A 22,042-nucleotide genomic window follows, 5' to 3' on the forward strand; every position below is an offset into this window, starting at 1 on the left:
GATGAGATTTAAACCAGTAAAGCAAATTGAAAGGAAAATTGAGTAGGAACCTGGGTAGCAAAAGTTTATCTTGTAATGGACGTGAAAGAAAGATTGTGAACACCGTTGATTACTGTGGTAATTTGTAAATGGTTGAAGAGGAGCTCAGGAGATTGAGAGACAGCAATCTGTCTCCAGTAGAAAATGTAATGGTGTGAGGAAAGGAATGAAGGTTCGTGATGCACACTGTTGCAGTACTGAATTGATTAGAAATTAAATTAACCAAGAAACCAACAGCAACACTACTAAGCAAGGAAATGCTGTCTTTAAAATGTCAGTTGCAGGTAATTTTTTGGGGGGGGGGGGGTGGAAATGGAGATAAAAGGTAGGCAGAAAGAAATGGAGGCGAGGATTAGAATCAAGAACAGAATCCCATGACAGCCCAGAAATGGCAGAGATGTTGCAGAAAACACTGGTTAAAAAACCCCCCAAAAAGAATAGAGATTACTGAGAAAAACAGTAGTTGCAAGATCCAGCAAAAAGAATATTAAGAAAAAGAAAAAGACTTGCATTTATATAGCACCTTTCACGACTTCAGGGCATCCCAAAGTGCTCTACAGCCAATTAATTACTTTTGAAGTGTAGTCCTGCTGTAATATAGGAAACTGTGCACAAAAAGGCCCCACAAACAGCAATGCAATAATGACTAGATAATCTGTTTTAGTGATGTTGATTGAGTGATGAATATTGGCCAAGACACACTCACCTAAGAGAGCAGATGTCTCATCTGAAAGACGGAACCTCTGACAGTGCAGCATTCCCTCAGTACTGCACCGGAGTGTCAGCCTAGATTTTTTTTGTGTTCAAACCAAAGGTTAAGCTGACAAAATGTGAGCGGCCCGTCAGAAAACAACTTCTTCTGAAGTACTGTTGCAGATATTTGATAAGGGCATAAGTTGCAAATAAGCACGATTGAACTGAAGTTTTACGCGTTTTAGCCTTCGCTCCAAAAAGCCACACCTCAGCAGATGGATGGTAAAGATTGGTTCACCCATAATATGTGCACAGATTTTATTTATGTATGTAAATGTAGGGACAGATTTATTTATTTAAATTTGTTTGGTGTCAACTAGACTTAGTTGGTAGCAAGCTCATCTCTGAAACAGAAAATTGTCAGTTTGAGCCTCTCTCCATGACTTGAGCACATAATCTAGGATAATGCTTGAGTGTGGGAGTGGTGCAGTAATGGAGGTACTGTTCTTTGGTTGCAATGTGAAACCAAGGCCCTGTCTGTCTGTTGAGGCACTATTCAATGAGCAGTGTTCTCTCAATGTCCTGGCCAATACCATTCTCACCAAAAAAACTCCACAGATTAACTGGTTTTCACCTGATCGTTGTTTGTAGGGCCTTGCTGTGCACAAATTGACTGCTACATTATGGTGTCTGCACGTCAGAAAATAGTTCTTGAAATCATTATGGGCTAGAAATTTGTCACGGGCGGTATTGGATCGACCGCCCGCTACACACCGCGCCTGATATTCAGTTCTGTTGCAGTCAAGGAATATCAGCCACTGCGTATAACGGGCGATTTACCCCCCCACTCAGTTGCTGATAACAGCACAGCGAGGGACCTGAGTGAACGGGGCAACCAACTGTCTGTCTCCTTAACCAATCAGATTGAAGGATTGTGAAATAAACAGCAGAAAGACTGAGAAGGAAGTGTAAATTACAGTGGCTAAAGTCAATGTCAAATCAGGTACAGGAAGAGAAAGAGAGGGAAATAAATATTGGATTAAGAGAGAGAGGGGGGGAAAGAAAAAGGAAAAGTAAAAAAAAAAAAAAAAAAAAATTTTTTCAAGAATTTAAATTTGACAATTTTAAAATCTCCAACAACAATTAGTACCTGAAGGAATGAGACTCCACACAGTTAATTTTCTGTGACAGAGGTTTACTGGCAGTAATTAACACTTTATCAGGTCGTTAAACGGGTACGTGCGCTTGAAATGACGAGTCTTTCTGTGGTAAGTTTAGTTCGTATCTACCGTGCAAATACACCAACTTCACAACATTCAGTGCATGTCAATGCTGAGGCACAGCAAAATGCCATTTTTGTGAAACAACTCAGACAGCAACTTTTAGATATTGGCATTTAACTCTGCATCTGAGGTTTTTGTACCATTTATGCATAAATAACGGTGAGCGCCATTAGCCTCGCCGTTACTTTGACAGCAAAATCTGTCCCAATATTTCTCTTAAAAGGGAACTAGATATTTACTTGGAAAAAAAGAATTGGCCCCTGCTTCAACAGTGCTTTGTGGGAGAGACTTTTTTTTGATATGAAGCACTTTGGGAAGTGCTGAGTGACATGATAAGGCACTTTATAATACAAGTTTGTCCTTTCTTTACCTACAGTTGATAAGGAAAATACTGTTTATGTTCTATTGTAGTGCGGAGACTTCTTGTAGCCTCACCGTCTGTGACTGAAGTGTCAAGCTGAGCAAATTGTATAGAGCGACACCTAAGCAGCAAGGTGTCACAAAGAGCTTCTAAGCAACAATGCATTTGAAGTGACCCCTTTTGAATACTAAACTAATGTAAATTACCTCCAACTTGCAGAAAATGGCTATCCATGACTGATCTTAACCCTGCGACAAAAGCAAAATACTGCGGATGCTGGAAATCTGAAATAAAAACAGAAAATGCTGGTAATACTCGGCAGGCCAGGCAGGATGCTGTCTGACCCGAGTATATTTCCAGCATTTTCTGTTTTTAACCGTGTGACCGGTTTGTAACCTTGCACATGCCGTTTCCAGTACTAAATAAAAATTCCACACAGATAATGTTTGTGGGTAGATTGGTTCAGCATTTGCTCGAACATGGCCAGGAATAGGTAGTTTTATGGTAGGATAATTCGTGCCCAGCAATCTAATAAATATTTCATTAATATCCGTCTACAGTGAAATACTATGAAGTGTGTAAGTATGAAATTAAGTCAATGAGATTGTATTTATCTCCTGCCTTTTCTTTCTCCTTTTCCTTGGATGGTACCTAGATCTGACATGAGAAGGTTTGCTTATGTCACTCAGGCCAGCAGGACATACATTTCAATTATGCCAGCCTACACTCTCCCTTCCAGAGAGGACTGGCCTGGTTACACTTGCCACCATCTTTTTATTTAAGTTGTATTGCTCCATGGTGCAGCACATCAGTGAAGTTAATAAGTATGTTACTGCACTGTTCTAGGGTAGTTATTAAGTGTTTTATCTGTTTAAAAAGCCTGTTGCAACAAATACACAGTCATTTAAAAAAAAAAAAATTGAAATCACTAAATTGTACATTAAATGCTGCACAAATAATACCCTTCAGTGAATAGAGATAAAGTTTCTGTCTTTGTCCGCCCAGCACGAAGCCTCACCTGCCAAGAGTGCATATCAGGACGTTGTGCATGTGAAGGCTCAAATTTTTTGTCCATTCATTTAAATGCGATTTCCTAGTATGTACACCTGGTGGGTGCTGCTTCACATCAACAATGCAAAGATGGAAAATTTACCCTTTTTGTATATTGAAAACTTTGATTCCTTATTAATGTGCTCATTCCCCAGACCTGACAGTTGTGACATGTATCTGGAAGACATTATTAAACATCGATGGGAACTTGAAGAAGGCAGACCGAACCCACTGAAAAACACCAAGTTCAAAGGATTACCCATTCGTTTACGTGTCGAGCTATTACACAGGCTATGCGACTATAGATTGGATGCAGATGACGTGTTTGATCTTTTAAAGGTACAATTTTAAATGGAGGGGGAGGGGCATGTTTCACACTATGCACCGAAGCTAACTACTTGCAGAACCAGTTTTCTCCTCTTATCTCATTTTCTCCTCCCCCGAAGTCGTTCACTCCTGCAGAGTCCCCCATAGGCGCCCTCTAATTCTTCACTCAAGAAACCATTATTCCTTTGTAAGCAGATTGTAAGCGTTGGCAGACTATTTCCATTTGCCTGGATGAATCACAACTTCTTAAAGCTCCAACAGTAGCAAACTGAAGCCATCTTGTTCAGTCCTCATTCATGCCTATATACTTCTGGATCTGACACAACGCCATCAATTTTGCAGGCTGCTTATTAAAGCTGAGTCTGGGACAGCCCCGTCATTCCCTTTAACCCCATAGCTTTCCATATCACGAAACAGCCTCACCCACCTCTGGATTTCTCATGGTCTTTTAAAATCATTGAATTTTACAGCGCAGTAGGAAGACAGTTGACACATCAAGCCTGCACCAGCTTTCTGAAAGATCTATTCACTTAGTCCCATTCCTCTGATCTTTTTTAATTTTTCTTTTCTAACATCCATCCACTTTCCTTTCAAAAGTTATTTGGATTCTGCTACCACCACTGTTTTTGGTAGAACATTCCATGTCTTAAACCCTCTGCAGTTTTAAAAAAGCTCAAACCTCTCCCTTTAAAGACAATCTTAAATTTATGCCCTCTAGTTACATAGAAACATAGAAGATAGGAGCAGGAGTAGGCCATTCGGCCCTTCGAGCCTGCTCCGCCATTCAATGAGATCATGGCTGATCATCCAAATTCAGTACCCTGTCCCTGCCTTCTCCCCATATCCCTTGATCCCTTTAGCCTTAAGAAATATATCCAACTCTTTCTTGAATATATTTAATGAACTGGCCTCCACCGCCCTCTGTGGCAGAGAATTCCACAGGTTCACCACTCTTTGGGTGAAGAAATTCCTCCTCATCTCTGTCCTAAATAGCTTACCCCTTATCCTTAGACTATAACCCCTGGTTCTGGACTCCCCGGCCATCAAACATCCTTCCTGCATCTAGTCTGTCCAGGCCTGACAGAATTTTATAGGTTTCAATGAGATCCCCTCTCAATCTTCTAAACTCCAGTGAGTATAAGCCCAATCGACACAATCTCTCCTCATACGTCATTCCTGCCATCCCAGGTATCAGCCTGGTGAATCTTCGCTGCACTCCTTCCGTGGCAAGAACGTCCTTCCTCAGGTAAGGCGAACAAAACTGCACACAATATGCAAGGTGCGGTCTCACCAAGGCCCTGTACAACTGTAGCAAGACATCCTTGTTCCTGTACTCGAACCCTCTTGCTACGAAGGCCAACATACCATTTGCCTTCTTAACCGCCTGCTGCACCTGCATGCTTACCTTCAGCGACTGGTGCACAAGAACACCCAGGTCTCTTTGCACTTCCCCTTCTCCCAATCTATTGCCATTCAAATAATCTGCCTTCCTGTTTTTGCCTCCAAAGTGGATAACCTCACATTTATCCACATTATAGTGCATTTGCCATGTTTCTGCCCAATCACCCAACCTGTCCAAATCATACTGGAGTTTCATGACATCCTCCTCACAGCATACCCTCCCACACAGCTCTGTGTCATCTGCAAATTTGGAGAGATTACATCCAATTCCCTCATCCAGATCATTAAAATATATTGGGAACAGCTGGGGTCCTAGGACCGATCCTTGCGGTACCTCACTAGTCACTGCCTGCCACTCGGAAAACGACCCATTTATTCCAACTCTTTGCTTTCTGTCCACCAACCAGTTCTCTATCCAAGTCAATACCTTGCCCCCAATCCCATGTGCCTTAATTTTGCACGCTAATCTCTTATGCGGGACCTTATCGAAAGCCTTCTGAAAGTCCAAATACACCACATCCACTGGTTCTCCCGTATCTCTTTTACCAGTTACATCCTCAAAAAATTCCAGTAGATTAGTCAAGCATGATTTACCTTTTGTAAATCCATGTTGACTTTGTCTGATCCTGTCACTGTTTTCCAAGTGCTCTGCTATTACATCTTTTACAATGGACTCTAGCATTTTCCCCACTACCGATGTCAGGCTTACCGGTCTATAATTCCCCGCTTTTTCTCTACCACCTTTTTTGAATAGTGGGGTAACATTAGCTACCCTCCAATCCATGGGTACTGTTCCAGAGTCTATCGAGTTCTGGAAGATGACCAGCAATGCATCTACTATTTCTAGGGCCACTTCCTTAAGTACCCTGGGATGTAGATTATCAGGCCCTGGGGATTTATCGGCCTTCAGTCCCATCAATTTTCCTAACACCATTTCCCTACAAATACTGATTTCTTTCCGTTCCTCCCTTTCATCAGACCCTATGCTCTCCGGCATATCTGGGATGTTATTTGTGTCCTCCTTTGTGAAGACAGAACCAAAATATGTATTTAGTTGGTCTGCCATTTCTTTGTTCCCCATTATAAATTCCCCTGATTCTGACTGCAAGGGACCTACGCTTGACTTAATCTGTCGATATCCCTTTGTAATTTTGTGCTTCCATATACACTGCCTACAATTCCACCTATCTTTGTGTCATCGGCAAAGTCGAAGATGATGGCTTAGAAAGTTATATATTCGACTTTGCCGATGACACAAAGATAGGTGGAATTGTAGGCAGTGTATATGGAAGCACAAAATTACAAAGGGATATCGACAGATTAAGTCAAGCGTAGGTCCCTTGCAGTCAGAATCAGGGGAATTTATAATGGGGAACAAAGAAATGGCAGACCAACTAAATACATATTTTGGTTCTGTCTTCACAAAGGAGGACACAAATAACCTCCCAGATATGCCGGAGAGCATAGGGTCTGATGAAAGGGTGGAACGGAAAGAAATCAGTATTTGTAGGGAAATGGTGTTAGGAAAATTGATGGGACTGAAGGCCGATAAATCCCCAGGGCCTGATAATCTACATCCCAGGGTACTTAAGGAAGTGGCCCTAGAAATAGTAGATGCATTGCTGGTCATCTTCCAGAACTCGATAGACTCTGGAACAGTACCCATGGATTGGAGGGTAGCTAATGTTACCCCACTATTCAAAAAAGGTGGTAGAGAAAAAGGGGGGAATTATAGACTGGTAAGCCTGACATCGGTAGTGGGGAAAATGCTAGAGTCCATTGTAAAAGATGTAATAGCAGAGCACTTGGAAAGCAGTGACAGGATCAGACAAAGTCAACATGGATTTACAAAAGGTAAATCATGCTTGACTAATCTACTGGAATTTTTTGAGGATGTAACTGGTAAAAGAGATACGGGAGAACCAGTGGATGTGGTGTATTTGGACTTTCAGAAGGCTTTCGATAAGGTCCCGCATAAGAGATTAGCGTGCAAAATTAAGGCACATGGGATTGGGGGCAAGGGATTGACTTGGATAGAGAACTGGTTGGCGGACAGAAAGCAAAGAGTTGGAATAAACGGGTCGTTTTCCGAGTGGCAGGCAGTGACTAGTGAGGTACCGCAAGGATCGGTCCTAGGACCCCAGCTGTTCCCAATATATATTAATGATCTGGATGAGGGAATTGGATGTAATCTCTCCAAATTTGCAGATGACACAGAGCTGTGTGGGAGGGTATGCTGTGAGGAGGATGTCATGAAACTCCAGTATGATTTGGACAGGTTAGGTGATTGGGCAGAAACATGGCAAATGCACTATAATGTGGATAAATGTGAGGTTATCCACTTTGGAGGCAAAAACAGGAAGGCAGATTATTATTTGAATGGCAATAGATTGGGTGAAGGGGAAGTGCAAAGAGACCTGGGTGTTCTTGTGCACCAGTCACTGAAGGTAAGCATGCAGGTGCAGCAGGCGGTTAAGAAGGCAAATGGTATGTTGGCCTTCGTGGCAAGAGGGTTCGAGTACAGGAATAAGGATGTCTTGCTACAGTCCAAAGATGTGCAGGTTAGGTTGATTGGCTATGATAAATTGACCCTTAGTGTTAGGGGGATTAAAATGTGTGGGGTTACAGAGATAGGGTGGGATATGTGTTGGTGTAGGGGTTACGGGGATCGGGTGGGATGTGTGTCGGTGCAGGCTCGATGGGCCGAAATGGCCTCTATCTGCACTGTGGGGTTTTCTGTGAGGTGTACAGGGCCTTGGTGAGACCACACCTTGAGTATTGTGTGCAGTTTTGGTTGCCTTATCTGAGGAAGGACGTTCTTGCCATGGAAGGAGTGCAGCGAAGATTCACCAGGCTGATACCTGGGATGGCAGGAATGACGTATGAGGAGAGATTGTGTCGATTGGGCTTATACTCACGAGTTTAGAAGATTGAGAGGGGACCTCATCGAAACCTATAAAATTCTGTCCGGCCTGGACAGACTAGATGCTGGAAGGATGTTCCCGATGGTCGGGGAGTCCAGAACCAGGGGTCACAGTCTAAGGATAAGGGGTAAGCCATTTAGGACTGAAATGAGGAGGAATTTCTTCACCCAGAGAGTGGTGAACCTGTGGAATTCTCTGCCACAGAGGGTGGTGGAGGCCAGTTCATTAAATATATTCAAGAAAGAGTTGGATATATTTCTTAAGGCTAAAGGGATCAAGGGATATGGGGAGAAGGCAGGGACAGGGTACTGAATTTGAATGATCAGCCATGATCTCATTGAATGGCGGAGCAGGCTCGACGGGCCAAATGGCCTACTCCTGCTCCTATCTTCTATGTTTCACCAATCTTTTTCTCTTCACATATCTATAAAAGCTTTTACAGTCAGTTTTTATGTTCCCTGCAAGCTTACACTCATTCTATTTTCCCTTTCTTAATTAATCCCTTTGTCCTCCTCTGTTGAATCCTGAACTGCTCCCAACCTCAGGATTATTGCTTTTTCTGGCCAATTTATATGTCCTCTCTTTGGATCTTATGCTATCCCTAATTTCCCTTGTTAGCCACGGTTGAGTCACCTTTTTTGTTTTATTTTTATGCCAAACTGGGATGAACAAATTCTGTAGCTCATCCATTCGGTCTTTTGAATGTTTGCCATTGCCTATCCTCCGTCAACCCTTTGAGTGCCATTCCCCAATCAATCCTACCCAACTCGCTCCTCAGACCATCGTAGTTTCCTTTATTTAAATTGAGGACCCTAGTCTCTGAGTCAACTATTTCATTCTCCATCTTAATGAAGATTTTGATCATATTATGATCACTCCGACCCAAGGGGCCTCGTACAACAAGATTGCTAATTAATCCTTTCTCGTTACATAATACCCAGTCTAAGATGGCCTGATCTCTGGTTGGTTCCTCCGCATATTGGTCCAGGAAACCATCCCGTAAACACTCCAGGAATTCCTCCTCCACAGTATTGTTACTAATTTGGTTGGCCCAATCTATATGTAGATTAAAGTCACCCATGATGACTGCTGTGCCCTTACTGCACGCGTCTTTAATTTCCCTTTTAATGCCATCCCCCACCTGCGCCTTACTGTTTGGAGGTCTATATACCACTCCCACTAACGTTTTTTCCCCCTTAGTATTTCTCAATTCTACCCATACAGATTCCACATCATCAGAGCTAATATCCTTCATTACAATTGTGTAAATACCTTCTTTAACCAGTAATGCTACCCCACCTCCCTTTCCTTTTTGCCTATCTTTCCTGAATATCAAATACCCCTGGATGTTGAGTTCCCAGCCTTGGCCATCCTTGAGCCACGTTCCGTAATCCCAACCAAATCGTATTCGTTTACCTCTATTTGCGCAGCCAATTCATCCACCTTATTACAAATACTCCTCGCATTAAAACACAAAGCCTTCAGGCTTGTTTTTTTAACGTTCTTAGACCTATTAGAATTATTATTTACTGTGGCCACATTTGATTTAGTTACAGGCTCGGCATCCAGTGGAAATGGCTCTTCCCTATTTAACTGATGAAAACCTCTCATTTTGAGCATCTCTACCAGATCTTATCTTCACCTTCTCTGCTTAAATGAAAAGAGCTCTAATTAATAAAAGCTAACCCCTTTCATCCCTGGTATCATCTTACTAAATCTCTTCTGTACCCTTTCCATGTTATTAACATCCTTCCTAAAGTAGGGCGCCCAAACCTAGGCCCAATATTCTAATTGCAGCCTAATTAATGATTTATAAAGGTTTTGCATTACCTCTTTGCTTTTAAACTCTATGCCCCATAAAAGAAACCTATTATCCCACATGCTTTTTTAACCACTTGATCAACTTGCCCTCTCATTTGTATAAAAGTTGTGCCTCTGAACCCCTAAGTCTCTTCGCTCTGCTACTCCTTTTAAAGTTTTACTATTTAGTGTATATTTCTTCTCCTCATACTTGCGGATGGTGTTGCCCAGAGTTGGTGGTGGTGGTGGTGATTCCCGGTGAAGCCTGGTAGCCACTGTATTCCAGCATCTTTATCGATCTGTTGCCTTTATACGTGAGGTTGGGTTATCAAGTCACTCAGACAATCCTGGAGTCAAACTATTGGACAGAATTTGCTTACAATTTTTAAAAGTATGTAATTTGTATTAGATTTGACTGTTTTTATCTATTTGTCAGGGTCTGGATGCTGATAATTTGCGAGTGGAACCCTTAGGAGAGGATGCCATTGGAGCAACCTATTGGTACTTTTATGGCACTCGTTTATACAAGGAGGGACCATCTTTGTCACTGGAGAAAAATCAGGCAGAAGAAATGTAATAATCGATCAGCATTTTATTTACATAAGTTAAGCTGTGTGTGTGTGTTTTCAATGGGTTAAAACTTCCGCTCGTTCTAGGACCAGGATTTGGTGCACCAGGCGATGATACTTCCCAGTAGTTAGTGGATCAAGCAGATTTGGAGTCACTGTATCTGCTGAGAATGTATTATTTTGGAATTAATTTTTTTTTTAATTAGATAATTTGTAGCACAGTCAAAATTTGACTAGAAAGTTAAAGAATCAGAAGATAATGTCAACCAGGAGGAATTGTGCATGTATGTTTTTGATGGAAGGAAATCAGTAATTTCATACCTTAGGGTTGCACTGGGGTTCACGCATCCTATTGCATACGGGTTGATGAATGGCAGTGATTGGTGACACCTATGTTAATTGTAAGTTTTTCAACCTTACAGGGAAAATGGAAAACTAATTAGTTCCGGTTACAAACTTGTAGACCTGAAACCTAAAAAGAGAGGCCGACCATCAAAACGGAAAAAACTAGAAGATATTTATTTAACAACCATGAGGTGAGTTGTTTCACATTTACTGTAAATAGCACATTGGATTAGGTGTGGCTAAGTCAATAGGCTCAGCCTTGGCTCTTGTCCCCTGGTGACCCACATTCACATCCAGAAAAAGAAAATAAATCTGTTCATTTCTATTCAGCACTCCGTTCTGCTTTGGAAACCTCCTGTTAATGCACTGTTGACCTGAGTCCATAGCATTAAAAAAACACATATTTACAACAACTTATATATTTATATAGCACCTTTTTAACCTAGTAAAATGTCCCAAGGCGCGGCACAGGAGTATTTTAAGACAAAAAATTTGACACTGATCCACATAAGGATAAATTAGGGCAGGTGACCAAAAGCTTGGTCAAAGAGGTAGGTTTTAAGGAGCGTCTTAAAGGAGGAAAGAGAGGTAGCGAGGCGGAGCGGTTTTGGCAGGGAATTCCAGAGCTTAGGGCCTAGGCAACAGAAGGCACGGCCACCAGTGGTTGAGCGATTATAATCAGGGATGCTCAAGAGGGCAAAATTAGAGGAGCGCAGATATCTTGGTTGTGGAGCTGAAGGAGATTACAGATAGGGAGGGGCGAGGCCATGGGGGGATTTGAAATCGAGGCGCTGCTTAACGGGAGCCAATGTAGGTCAGCGAGCACAGGGGTGATGGCTGAACGGGACTTGGTGCGAGTTAGGATGTGGGCAGCCGAGTTTTGGATGACCTCAAGTTTACGTAGGGTGGAATGTGGGAGGTCAGCCAGGAGTGTGTTAGAATAGTCAAGTCTAGAGGTAACAAAGGCAGGGTGAGCTGAGACAAGGGCGGAGATGGGCGATGTTACGGAAGTGGAAGTAGGCGGTCTTTGTTATGCTGCGGATATGTGGTCGGAAGCTCATTTCCGGGTCAGATACGACACCAAGGTTGCGAACAGTGTGGTTCAGCCTCCGACAGATGTTAGGGAGAGGGATGGAGTCAGTGGCTAAGGACCAGAGTTTGTGGCGGGGACCGAAAACAATGGCTTCGGTCTTCCCAATATTTAATTGGAGAAAATTTTTGCTCATCCAGAACTGTGTCGGACACGCACACTGACAATTTAAACATCAGGCCTGAGAATGTGGAAAACGGAAAAGACATTCTGATGTAAGAAGTTTTTTTGGGGGTCACCTTCATGGTCAAGGCACATTGTTGCTGAGTGCACAGGAAGCTGCAAGTTGCATTTGCCAGGTCACCCCTGTCTTGAGTGCGTTTTCCACCAGAATTATTACTAGAACTAGAAGTGGTGCGCACAATGCCAGGCATTCCTCCTTTTCTATATAAAAAAAATTTACGTGGAGTGATTTCCTGAAACATCACCCCAGAAGAGAATTATGGCATTTGCAAGAATAGATTAAATAGTTACAACAACAGCAACTTAGAGCTACAGCAAACTAAATATACATTTTATAAATAGAATTCCCCAACTTTTAATTCAAAACATTGGGTGTGATTTTCACCCAGACATGGCATCTTTTGAGAAGACTGGAGATATAGCAGCAGGCAGTGTTACATTGCTGGGAGTATTCGATACTGCCGTATCTCAGGGCAATTATATACCGTGAAATGCCACCTAGAGAACTGGCCAACAAGCACAACTTGTATTTATATAGCACCTTTAACGTAGTAAAACGTCCCAAGGCACTTCACAGGAGTGTTTATAAAACAGAATTTTGCACAAAGCCAGATAAGGGAGACATTGGGGTAGATGACCAAAAGCTTGGTCAAAGAGGTAAGTTTTAAGGAGCGTCTTAAAGGAGGAAAGGGAGGAAGAGAGGCAGAGGGGTTTAGGCAGGGAGTTCCAGATTTTAGGGCCTAGGTGGCTGAAGGCACGGCCACCAATGGTGGAGTGATTAAAATCGGGGATGCTCAAGCGGCCAGAGTTGGAGGAGCGCAGCTATTTTAGAGGGTTTTAGGGCTGGAGGAGATTAGAGAAGGGGTGGGGTGAGGTCACGGAAGGATTTGAAAACAAGGATGAGAATTTTAAAATCGAGGTGCTGCTTTACCGGAAGCAAATGTAGGTCAGCGAGTACAGGAGTGATGGGTGAACGGGACTTGATACGAGTTAGGACATGGGCAGCAGTGTTTTGGATGACCTCAAGTTTACGTAGGGTGTGGTAAAACGGTTTGTATTCCACTGTGTACATGCCTCGGCTGACTCCTCCCACGAGTCCAGGTATAAAGGTGACTGCTCCACAGTCCCTCTGTATTCTGGACCGGTCGACCACTCGAGGCACACCTTCATTCTCTTGTTAATAAAAGCCTGTTAGTTACTCGCTTAATCTCAGTCTTTTGAGTTATTGATAGCGCATCAATTTTATTAACAAGATTTTTATAATGGAGAAGATCCTCACACCAGCATGCCTGGACTTAGATCATCGGGAGGCGGACTCATCCACCAAGTTTACTCACTGGCTTAGGTGTTTTGAAAAATTCCTGATCGCCTCCGCTGCACCGGTCAAATCGGACGAGGACAAACTGGATGTCCTGACCTCCAAAGTGAACCACCGAGTGTGCTCGGTCATCCAGGACGCGACCTCGTACGCGGATGCTATCAAGCTCCTCAAGGACCAGTACACGCGCCCAGTGAACGAGGTGTACGCTAGGCACCTCCTGGGGAGTCGTAAACAACAACCTGGGGAATCGACCGAGGAATACCTTCAGGCACTGTCTGTGCTTGGCCGGGCCTGTGGTTGTAAGGATGTAAAGGCCGCCGTGTACACAGAGGAACTTATCCGGGACGCTTTTGTAGCGGGCCACAGGTCCAATTACACCCGACAGCGACTGTTGGAGCAGAGTGACCTCGATCTCAACAAGGCCTCCGAACTCGCACTATCATTGGACGCAGCCTACCGGGGCATGGATGCCTACTCCTCTGCACCGTGGACGCCGCGGGGAACGACAGCCTGGGACACGGTAGGACCGTCTCATAGCGCCGTGCCACCCCAGCCACATCCCAGCAACGGCCCAACTACCGCAGCAGTGTCCCAAGGCCAGACAGCAGTGCCCCAAGGCCAGAAATGCTACTTCTGTGGCCAGGCCAAACACCCCAGAGTGCGCTGCCCGGCGAAAAATGCGATCTGCTCGGGCTGCGGGAAGAAGGGACACTACGCCAGCGTCTGCAGAGCCAAAGCCACCCCGAACCCCAGCAGCGCCGCGTGCGGGCTGCCATCTTGGGCCTCCCCAGCCATGTGCGAACCACCGGAACAGCAGCTATTTTGGACGCCTCCAGCCACATGGGGATCATGGACGCCGCCATCTTGGACGACAGCCGGGACACAACAGGCCCCCAACACCGCCTCATCTGATACCCGCAGCGACACACCGACCCCTACGCTGGCCTCCGTTACGTTGGACCAAGCGGGACCGCACCAACTGGCCCGGTCCACAATGGACATTAAGGTAAATGGTCACGAAACAATCTGCCTTTTCGACCCTGGGAGCACGGAGAGCTTCATCCACCCCGACACGGTGCGGCGTTGCTCTCTCCCAGTCCTGCCTGCGCACCAGCGGATTTCTATGGCCTCCGAGTCCCAGTCGGCGGACATTGGCGGCTACTGCGTGGTGACACTCGTAGTAGACGGGACTGTGTACGATAATTTTAAACTTCTGGTCCTGCCCCACCTCTGCGCTGCCGTTCTACTGGGGTTAGATTTTCAGTGCCACCTTAAAAGTGTTACGATGGCGTACGGTGGACCCCTCCCCCCACTCACAGTCCGCAGCCAGCAGCTTCAAAATTGCCCGCCGCACACCAGGTGCAACCTCTCCACAATCAGAGTCACCCCCCCCCCCCCCCCACTGTTCGCTAACCTCACCCCCGACTGTAAGCCCATCGCCACAAAGAGCAGGCGATACAGTGCCGGGGACAGGGTTTTCATTAAAACCGAAGTGGAGCGGCTCCTGAAGGAGGGGATTATTGAGGGCAGCACCAGCCCCTGGCGAGCCCAGGTTGTGGTCGTTAAGACCAGCGAGAAGCAGCGCCTGGTCATCGACTACAGCCAGACAATAAATCGCTACACCCTGCTGGACGCTTACCCACTCCCCCGCATAGCTGATATGGTCAACCAGATCGCGCAGTACCGCGTCTTCTCGACCATTGACCTGAAATCAGCGTACCACCAGCTCCCTATCCGCCCTGAGGACCGCCAGTATACTGCCTTTGAGGCAAACGGCTGCCTCTACCACTTCCTTAGGGTTCCCTTTGGCGTCGCCAACGGGGTCTCTGTCTTCCAAAGGGAGATGGACCGGATGGTTGATCAAAATGCGTTGCAGGCCACTTTCCCATATCTGGACAATGTGACCATCTGCGGCCATGACTTGCAGGACCATGACGCAAACCTCGAAAAATTCCTCCGCACCGCCCAACTCCTGAACCTGACGTATAACGAGGAGAAGTGCATACTCCGCACAACCCGCCTCGCCATCCTTGGCTGTGTTGTGGAACACTGAGTCATCGGTCCCGACCCCGACCGGATGCGTCCCCTTATGGAACTCCCACTGCCTAAAAGCCCTGAAGAGGTGCCTAGGGTTTTTCTCCTATTACGCCCAGTGGGTCCCCTACTATGCGGACAAGGCCCGTCCGCTGATCAAGTCCACCTCCTTTCCCGTGACGGCAGAGGCCCGCTTAGCCTTCCACCGTATCAAGGAAGACATTGCCAAAGCCACCATGCACGCAGTGGACGAATCCATCCCCTTCCAGGTGGAAAGCGACACGTCCGACTTTGCCCTGGCCGCTACCCTTAATCAGGCGGGGAGACCCGTGGCCTTCTTTTCACGAACCCTCCAGGGCCCGGAGACCAGACACACCGCTGTTGAGAAGGAGGCCCAGGCTATTGTGGAGGCCGTGCGTCATTGGAGGCACTACCTGGCCGGAAAACGATTTACCCTGCTCACTGACCAGCGTTCAGTTGCTTTTATGTTTAACAACAAGCAGAGGGGCAAAATCAAAAACGACAAGATCTTGAGGTGGAGAATCGAACTTTCCACCTACAATTGCGAGATCTTGTACCGACCCGGGAAGCTCAATGAACCCCCGGATGCTCTATCGCGTGGCACCTGCGCCAGCACGCAGATCGATAGACTGCGGGCCCTCCACAATGACCTCTGCCACCCGGGGGTCACCAGGTTCTTCCACTTCATCAAGGCCCGCAACCTGCCTTACTCTATTGAGGAGGTCAGGACCATGACCAGGAACTGCCAAGTCTGCGCTGAGTGCAAACCACACTTTTATAGACCAGACAGGGCTCACCTGATAAAAGCCACTCGCCCCTTCGAGCGCCTGAGCGTCGATTTTAAAGGGCCTCTCCCCTCCTCCGACCGCAATGTGTACTTCCTCAACATTATTGATGAGTACTCCTGTTTCCCGTTCGCCATCCCCTGCCCGGACATGACCAGTGCCACAGTCATTAAATGTCTGAACGACCTCTTCACCCTGTTCGGTTTCCCCAGCTGTATCCATAGCGACCGGGGCTCATCGTTTATGAGCGACGAACTCCGCCAGTACCTGCTCGCTAGGGGTATTGCCACAAGCAGGACCACCAGTTACAACCCCCGGGGGAACGGACAGGTGGAAAGAGAGAATGCGACAGTTTGGAAGGCCGCCCTGCTAGCCTTAAAGTCTAGGGGCCTTCCGACCTCCCGCTGGCAGGATGTGCTCCCTGATGCGCTCCACTCTATTCAGTCACTGCTCTGCACTGCCACTAACACCACCCCTCATGAGAAAATGTTTGTCTTCCCAAGGAAGTCCACATCGGGGACATCGCTACCGCCATGGCTGACGTCCCCAGGGCCGGTCCTACTGAGAAGGCACGTGAGGACCCATAAAACGGACCCCCTGGTCGAGAGGGTCGACCTCCTCCACGCCAACCCCCAGTATGCTTACATTGCGTACCCGGACGGGCAGGAGGACACAGTCTCCATACGAGACCTCGCACCCCCGGGGGCCGCAGTAACCCACAACCCACTACCACCCCCCCCCCCCCCCCACGATCCAATATCCAGCCCCAGCAGACGGCAGGCCTGGTCCCCGCGACCCGCTCGACACCCACGAGGACTACACACCAGTGCCCCAGCCTACGCGGACTCGACGCCGGAAGCGTCACTACCCCTGCCGTCGCCACGTCGATCACAGCGGCAGACAAGACCTCCGGAGAGACTACAATACACTAACTTTTGATACACTTCACCCCACCGGACTCATTTTTAAACAAGGGGTGAATGTGGTAAACCACTGTTTGTATTCCACTGTGTACATGCCTCAGCTGACTCCTCCCACGAGTCCAGGTATAAAGGTGACTGCTCCACAGTCCCTCTGTATTCTGGACCGGTCGACCACTCGAGGCACACCTTCATTCTCTTGTTAATAAAAGCCTGTTAGTTACTCGCTTAATCTCAGTCTTTTGAGTTATTGACAGCGCATCATAGGGTAGAATGTGGGAGGCCAGCCAGCAGTGCGTTGGAATAGTCAAGTCCAGAGGGTAAAAAAAAGGCATGGATGAGGGTTTCCGCAGCAGATGAGCTGAGGCGGGGGGGCGGAGTCGGGCAATGTTAGAGGTGGAAATAGGCGGCCTTAGTGATGGCGCTCATCTCGGGTTCAAATATGACACCAAGGTTGCAAACAGTATGGTTCAGTCTCAGTTGCCAAAATTGAAACATGACTCCCAAAACGCTGGCAAATCAAAAATGATTTTGAATAAAACCCTACAACGTGAATGCAAATGGTTACATTGAAAGTGTAGTGGGATGCAGACTTCTGACTTAAGCTGTAGGTATATCCAATATTACATAGTATTTACAGCACAGAAACGGGCCGTTCGGCCCAACGGATCCATGCTGATGTTTATATGCAACACGAGCCTCCTCCCACCCTTCATCTAACCCCATCGACATATCCTATTCCTTTCTCCCTCGTGTGTTTGTAACTTCCCCTTAAATGCATATACAGGAAACTCTTTTTATTATCCGGCACCAACGGGACTGGCGTGGTGCCGGTTTATCAAAAAGTCCGGATTACAGAGGTATAGTTAAAAGGTACGAGAGCTCCGTACACAGCAACAAATCCAGGCTTCCCTGTTGCTTAGCAACGTGTGCAGGAACTCCGGCCTCAGATCAAGCGTCCCTGTTGCTTAGCAACAAGTGTAGGAGCCCCAGTTACACAGCCACAGATCCAGGAACGGCCACTAATGTGAAGTAAAACTTACCTGAACCTACTCCTGAATTTTGCCGGTTAAGAAATTTCCGGTTATTTAGGTGCCGGTAAATCGAGAGTTTCCTGTATGCTATTTGCCTCAACTATTCCTTGTAGCGATTTCCACATTCTAACTGCTCTCTTGGTAAAGAGGTTTCTCCTGAATTCCCTATTGGATTTATTAGTGACTATCTTGTATTTATGGCCCCTAGTTCTGGTTTCACCTGCAAGTGGAAACCGCTTCTCTACATCTGCCCTATCAAACCCTTTCATAATCTTAAAGTCTTTTCTCTTTTTAGAGGAAAGTGCCCCAGCCTGTTCAATCTTTCCTGATGGGTATAACCTCTCAGTTCTGGTATCATGCTAGTGATTTGTGTATCTGTAGCCCCAGATCCTTTTGCTCCTCTACCCCATTTAGACACATTTTCCGAGGAGCCTCCTTATTCTTCCTACTAAAACGTACCACCTCACACTTATCTATATTGAAGTTCATTTGCCAATTACACGCCAATTCTGCAAGTTTATTGATGTCTTCCTGTATTTTGTTGTAGTCCTCCTCTATTAACTACACCCCCCAATTTGGTGTTGTCCACAAATTTTGAAACTGTTCTTCTGACTCCCGAGTCCAGATCGGTTATGTACTTTATATTATACAATATTCCTTCACTTCAGGTACATGAATTAAACCCTGAAAGGGATCCAGTGTTGCATAGAATTACGTAGAATATACAGCACAGGAACAGGCCATTCAGCCTAATTAGTCTGTGCTGGTGTTTATCCTCCACACGAGTCTCCTCCCATTCCATCTGCCTCATCTTAGCCTTTCAGCAAATATTTCTATTCCCTTTTAACATAAGAAATAGGAGCAGGAGTAGGCCATTTGGTCCTTCGAGCCTGCTCCGCCATTCAATAAGATCATGGCTGATCTTCTACCTCAACTCCACTTTCCTGCACTATCCCCATATCCCTTGATTCCCTTAATATTCAAAAATCTATCGATCTCTGTCTTGAATATACTCAACGACCGAGCCTCCACAGCCCTCTGGGGTAGAGAATTCCAAAGATTCACCACCCTCTGAGTGAAGAAATTTCTCCTCATCTCAATCCTAAATGGCCGACCCCTTAATCTGAGACTGTGACCCCTGGTTCTAGACTCCCCAGCCAGGGGATACATCGCCCCTGCATCTACCCTGTCAAGCCCTGTAAGAATTTTGTATGTTTCAATGAGATCACCCCTCATCCTTCTAAACTCTAGAGAATATAGGCCTAGTCTACTCAATCTCTCCTCGTAGGGCAATTCCACCCCCCCCCCCCCCCCCACCAATCCCAGGAACCAGTCTGGTGAACCCTCATTGCACTCCCTCTATGGAAAGTATATCCTTCCTCAAATAAGGAGACCAAAACTGTACACAATGCTCCAGGTGTGGTCTCACTAGGGCCCTATATAATTGCAGTAAGATGTCTTTACTCTTATTCTCAAATCCTCTTGTAATAAAGGCCAACGTACCATTTGCTTTCTTAATTACCTGCTGTACCTGCATGTTAACTTTCATGATTTGTGTACCAACATTTCCCAATCTCACTATTTTAAAAAATACTCTGCTTTTCTATTTTTCCTACCAAAGTGGATAACTTCACATTTCTCCACATTATATTCCATTCCATTTGCCATGTTCTTGCCCACTCACTTACCTCGTCTATATCCCCTTGAAGCGAACTTGCATCCTCCCCACAACCTACATTCCCACCCAGCTATGCATCATCAGCAAACTTGGATATATTACATTTGGTCCCCTCATTCACTGTGGGCATCATGTACTCGTCTAGTTTTCTTTTGAAAGTATCTAAACTATTTGCCTCAACCATTTCCTGTGATAGTGAGTTCTGCATTCTAATCACTTTAAGTAAAGACATTTCTCTTCATTTCCCTATTGGATTTATTCGTGTCTATCTTGTATTGATGGCCCCTAGTTTTGGATTCTCCCACAAGTTGAAACAGTCTCTCTCTGCATCTACCCTGTCCAAGCCATTTAAAACTGCAAGATTTATGTTGAAGGGTCCAAGAGATGTTCCCCTTCATCCTGGGATATTTTGATTTTTGACAGTTATTTGGTGCATTTTCCTATGTTTTGGAATCTACAGTGAATGTGGGCATTGCATTTTGTATCATCTGAAAAAGGAAGCAACTTTTGTTCCATTTAATTGAAAATTACTCTGTAATTGCTATCCCTGGTTGCTTTAAACAAATTTTTTTTTTTTTTTTTTTTTTGAAAAAAGAGGAACACTTCCATTTATATAGCGCCTTTACGACCCCAGGACGTCCCAAAGCGCTTTACAGCCAATAAAGTACTTTTGAAGTGTAGTCACCATTGTAATGTGGGAAACGTGGCAGACAATTTGCACACAGCAAGCTCCCACAAACACCAATGGGCAGATAATCTTTTTTTAATGACGGTTGAGGGATAAATATTGGCCAGGACACCGGGGATAACTCCCCTGCTCCTCTTCGAAATAGTGCCACGGGAATCTTTTAAGTCCACCTGAGAGAGCAGACTGGCCTTGGTTTAACGTCTCATCCGAAAGACAGCACCTCCAACAGTGCAGCACTCCCTCATCACTGCACTAGAGGGTCAACCTAGATTTTTGTGCTCAAGTCCCTGGAGTGGGACTTGAATCCACAACCTTCTGACTCGGAGGCGCGAGTGCTACCCACTGAGCCACTGGCTGACAGTCTTATTGACTGTCAAATCATTCCAGTTGAGTCAATAGGCTGTAAATTTACAAATGTCACAATCCTTCCAAATACTGCCACCTTTCCTCCAGAAAATGTTGATTAGTTTTACAATAAAACTCTATATTTTGCAAAAAGCAGTAGATGCTAACTCAAGTAATAATTTAAAATCTGAGATTGAAAGACTTTTGCTATACATGGGCAATGTTCCTCCTAACCTTTTTTTGGGTCGATGGCCCCTTTAACGAGCTGTGCCGCCCATTCAAACGTGTTTTTTTGCATTGTGAAGCTGGATCACTGGCTGCGCTGGAACTCAGGCAGCTGCGCAGCTTAAAGAGAACGTTGTCCATGGGTATTGAGGGATATGAAGCCAAGGCAAGTGGATGGAGTGGATACAGATCAGCCATGATCTCATTGAATGACAGAACAGGTTTGAGGGGCTGAATGGCCTACTCATGTTCCTATGTTGCCTGGTCCAGCATCAACCCAACCCAAACCACCACCCCACCCCCGCCATTCCCATCCCCGATGCTCAGCTCACCATCACTGGCCATCGACCCCCCCCCCCCCGCACCAGTCTAGCATTGACCCACTCTTATCCTTGATGCCTGGCCCAGCATTGTCCCAGCCCCCCAGCACAGCATTGCCCCAACCCCCAATCCTTGGCCCCTGGCAAAGCAATCTCTCTTCACCCCCCCCCCCCCCCCCCCCAAACCACCATTCCTTGCCCCGGCCCAGCCTCGCCCCCACCCCATCACCGACCACCAATCCTCGACCCCCGGCCACTGTAACTACTCACTTATGGTAAGTCTGATGAAGGTTCAGGTCCTGGTTATGTGGGTGTTGTATCCAATTCTGGGCACCACACTTTAGGAAGGATGTCAAGGCCTTAGTGAGGGTGCAGAGGAGATTTACTAGAATGGGATGAGGGACTTCAATTACATGAAAAGACTGGAGAAGCTGGGATTGTTCTCCTTAGAGCAGAGAAGGTTAAGGGGAGATTTAATGGAGGTTTTGATGGAGTCGATGGGGAGAAACTGTTCCCAGTGGCAGGAGTGTCAGCAACCTGAGGACACAAATTTAAGGTAGTTGCCAAATTAACCAGAGGGGAGATGAGAAACTTTTTTACTTAGCA

At 45.9% G+C, this 22,042-nt stretch overlaps 1 protein-coding gene across 1 annotated transcript in view; it reads left to right on the forward strand.

Moving 5' to 3' along the window:
• Positions 1–22,042, forward strand: part of LOC147106186 (chromatin remodeling regulator CECR2-like) — a 128,002-nt gene that overhangs the window by 21,949 nt on the left and 84,011 nt on the right. Inside the window, exons 3-5 of the mRNA XM_086009793.1 lie at positions 3,582–3,765; positions 10,315–10,451; positions 10,870–10,983. Of these exons, the coding sequence (XP_085865919.1) occupies positions 3,582–3,765; positions 10,315–10,451; positions 10,870–10,983 (435 nt within the window). The remainder of the gene's footprint in view (positions 1–3,581; positions 3,766–10,314; positions 10,452–10,869; positions 10,984–22,042) is intronic.

Source organism: Somniosus microcephalus, chromosome 16 (genome assembly GCF_052327205.1).
Source record: "Somniosus microcephalus isolate GS21.2 chromosome 16, FLI_Smic_1.0, whole genome shotgun sequence".
Lineage (NCBI taxonomy): Eukaryota > Metazoa > Chordata > Chondrichthyes > Squaliformes > Somniosidae > Somniosus > Somniosus microcephalus.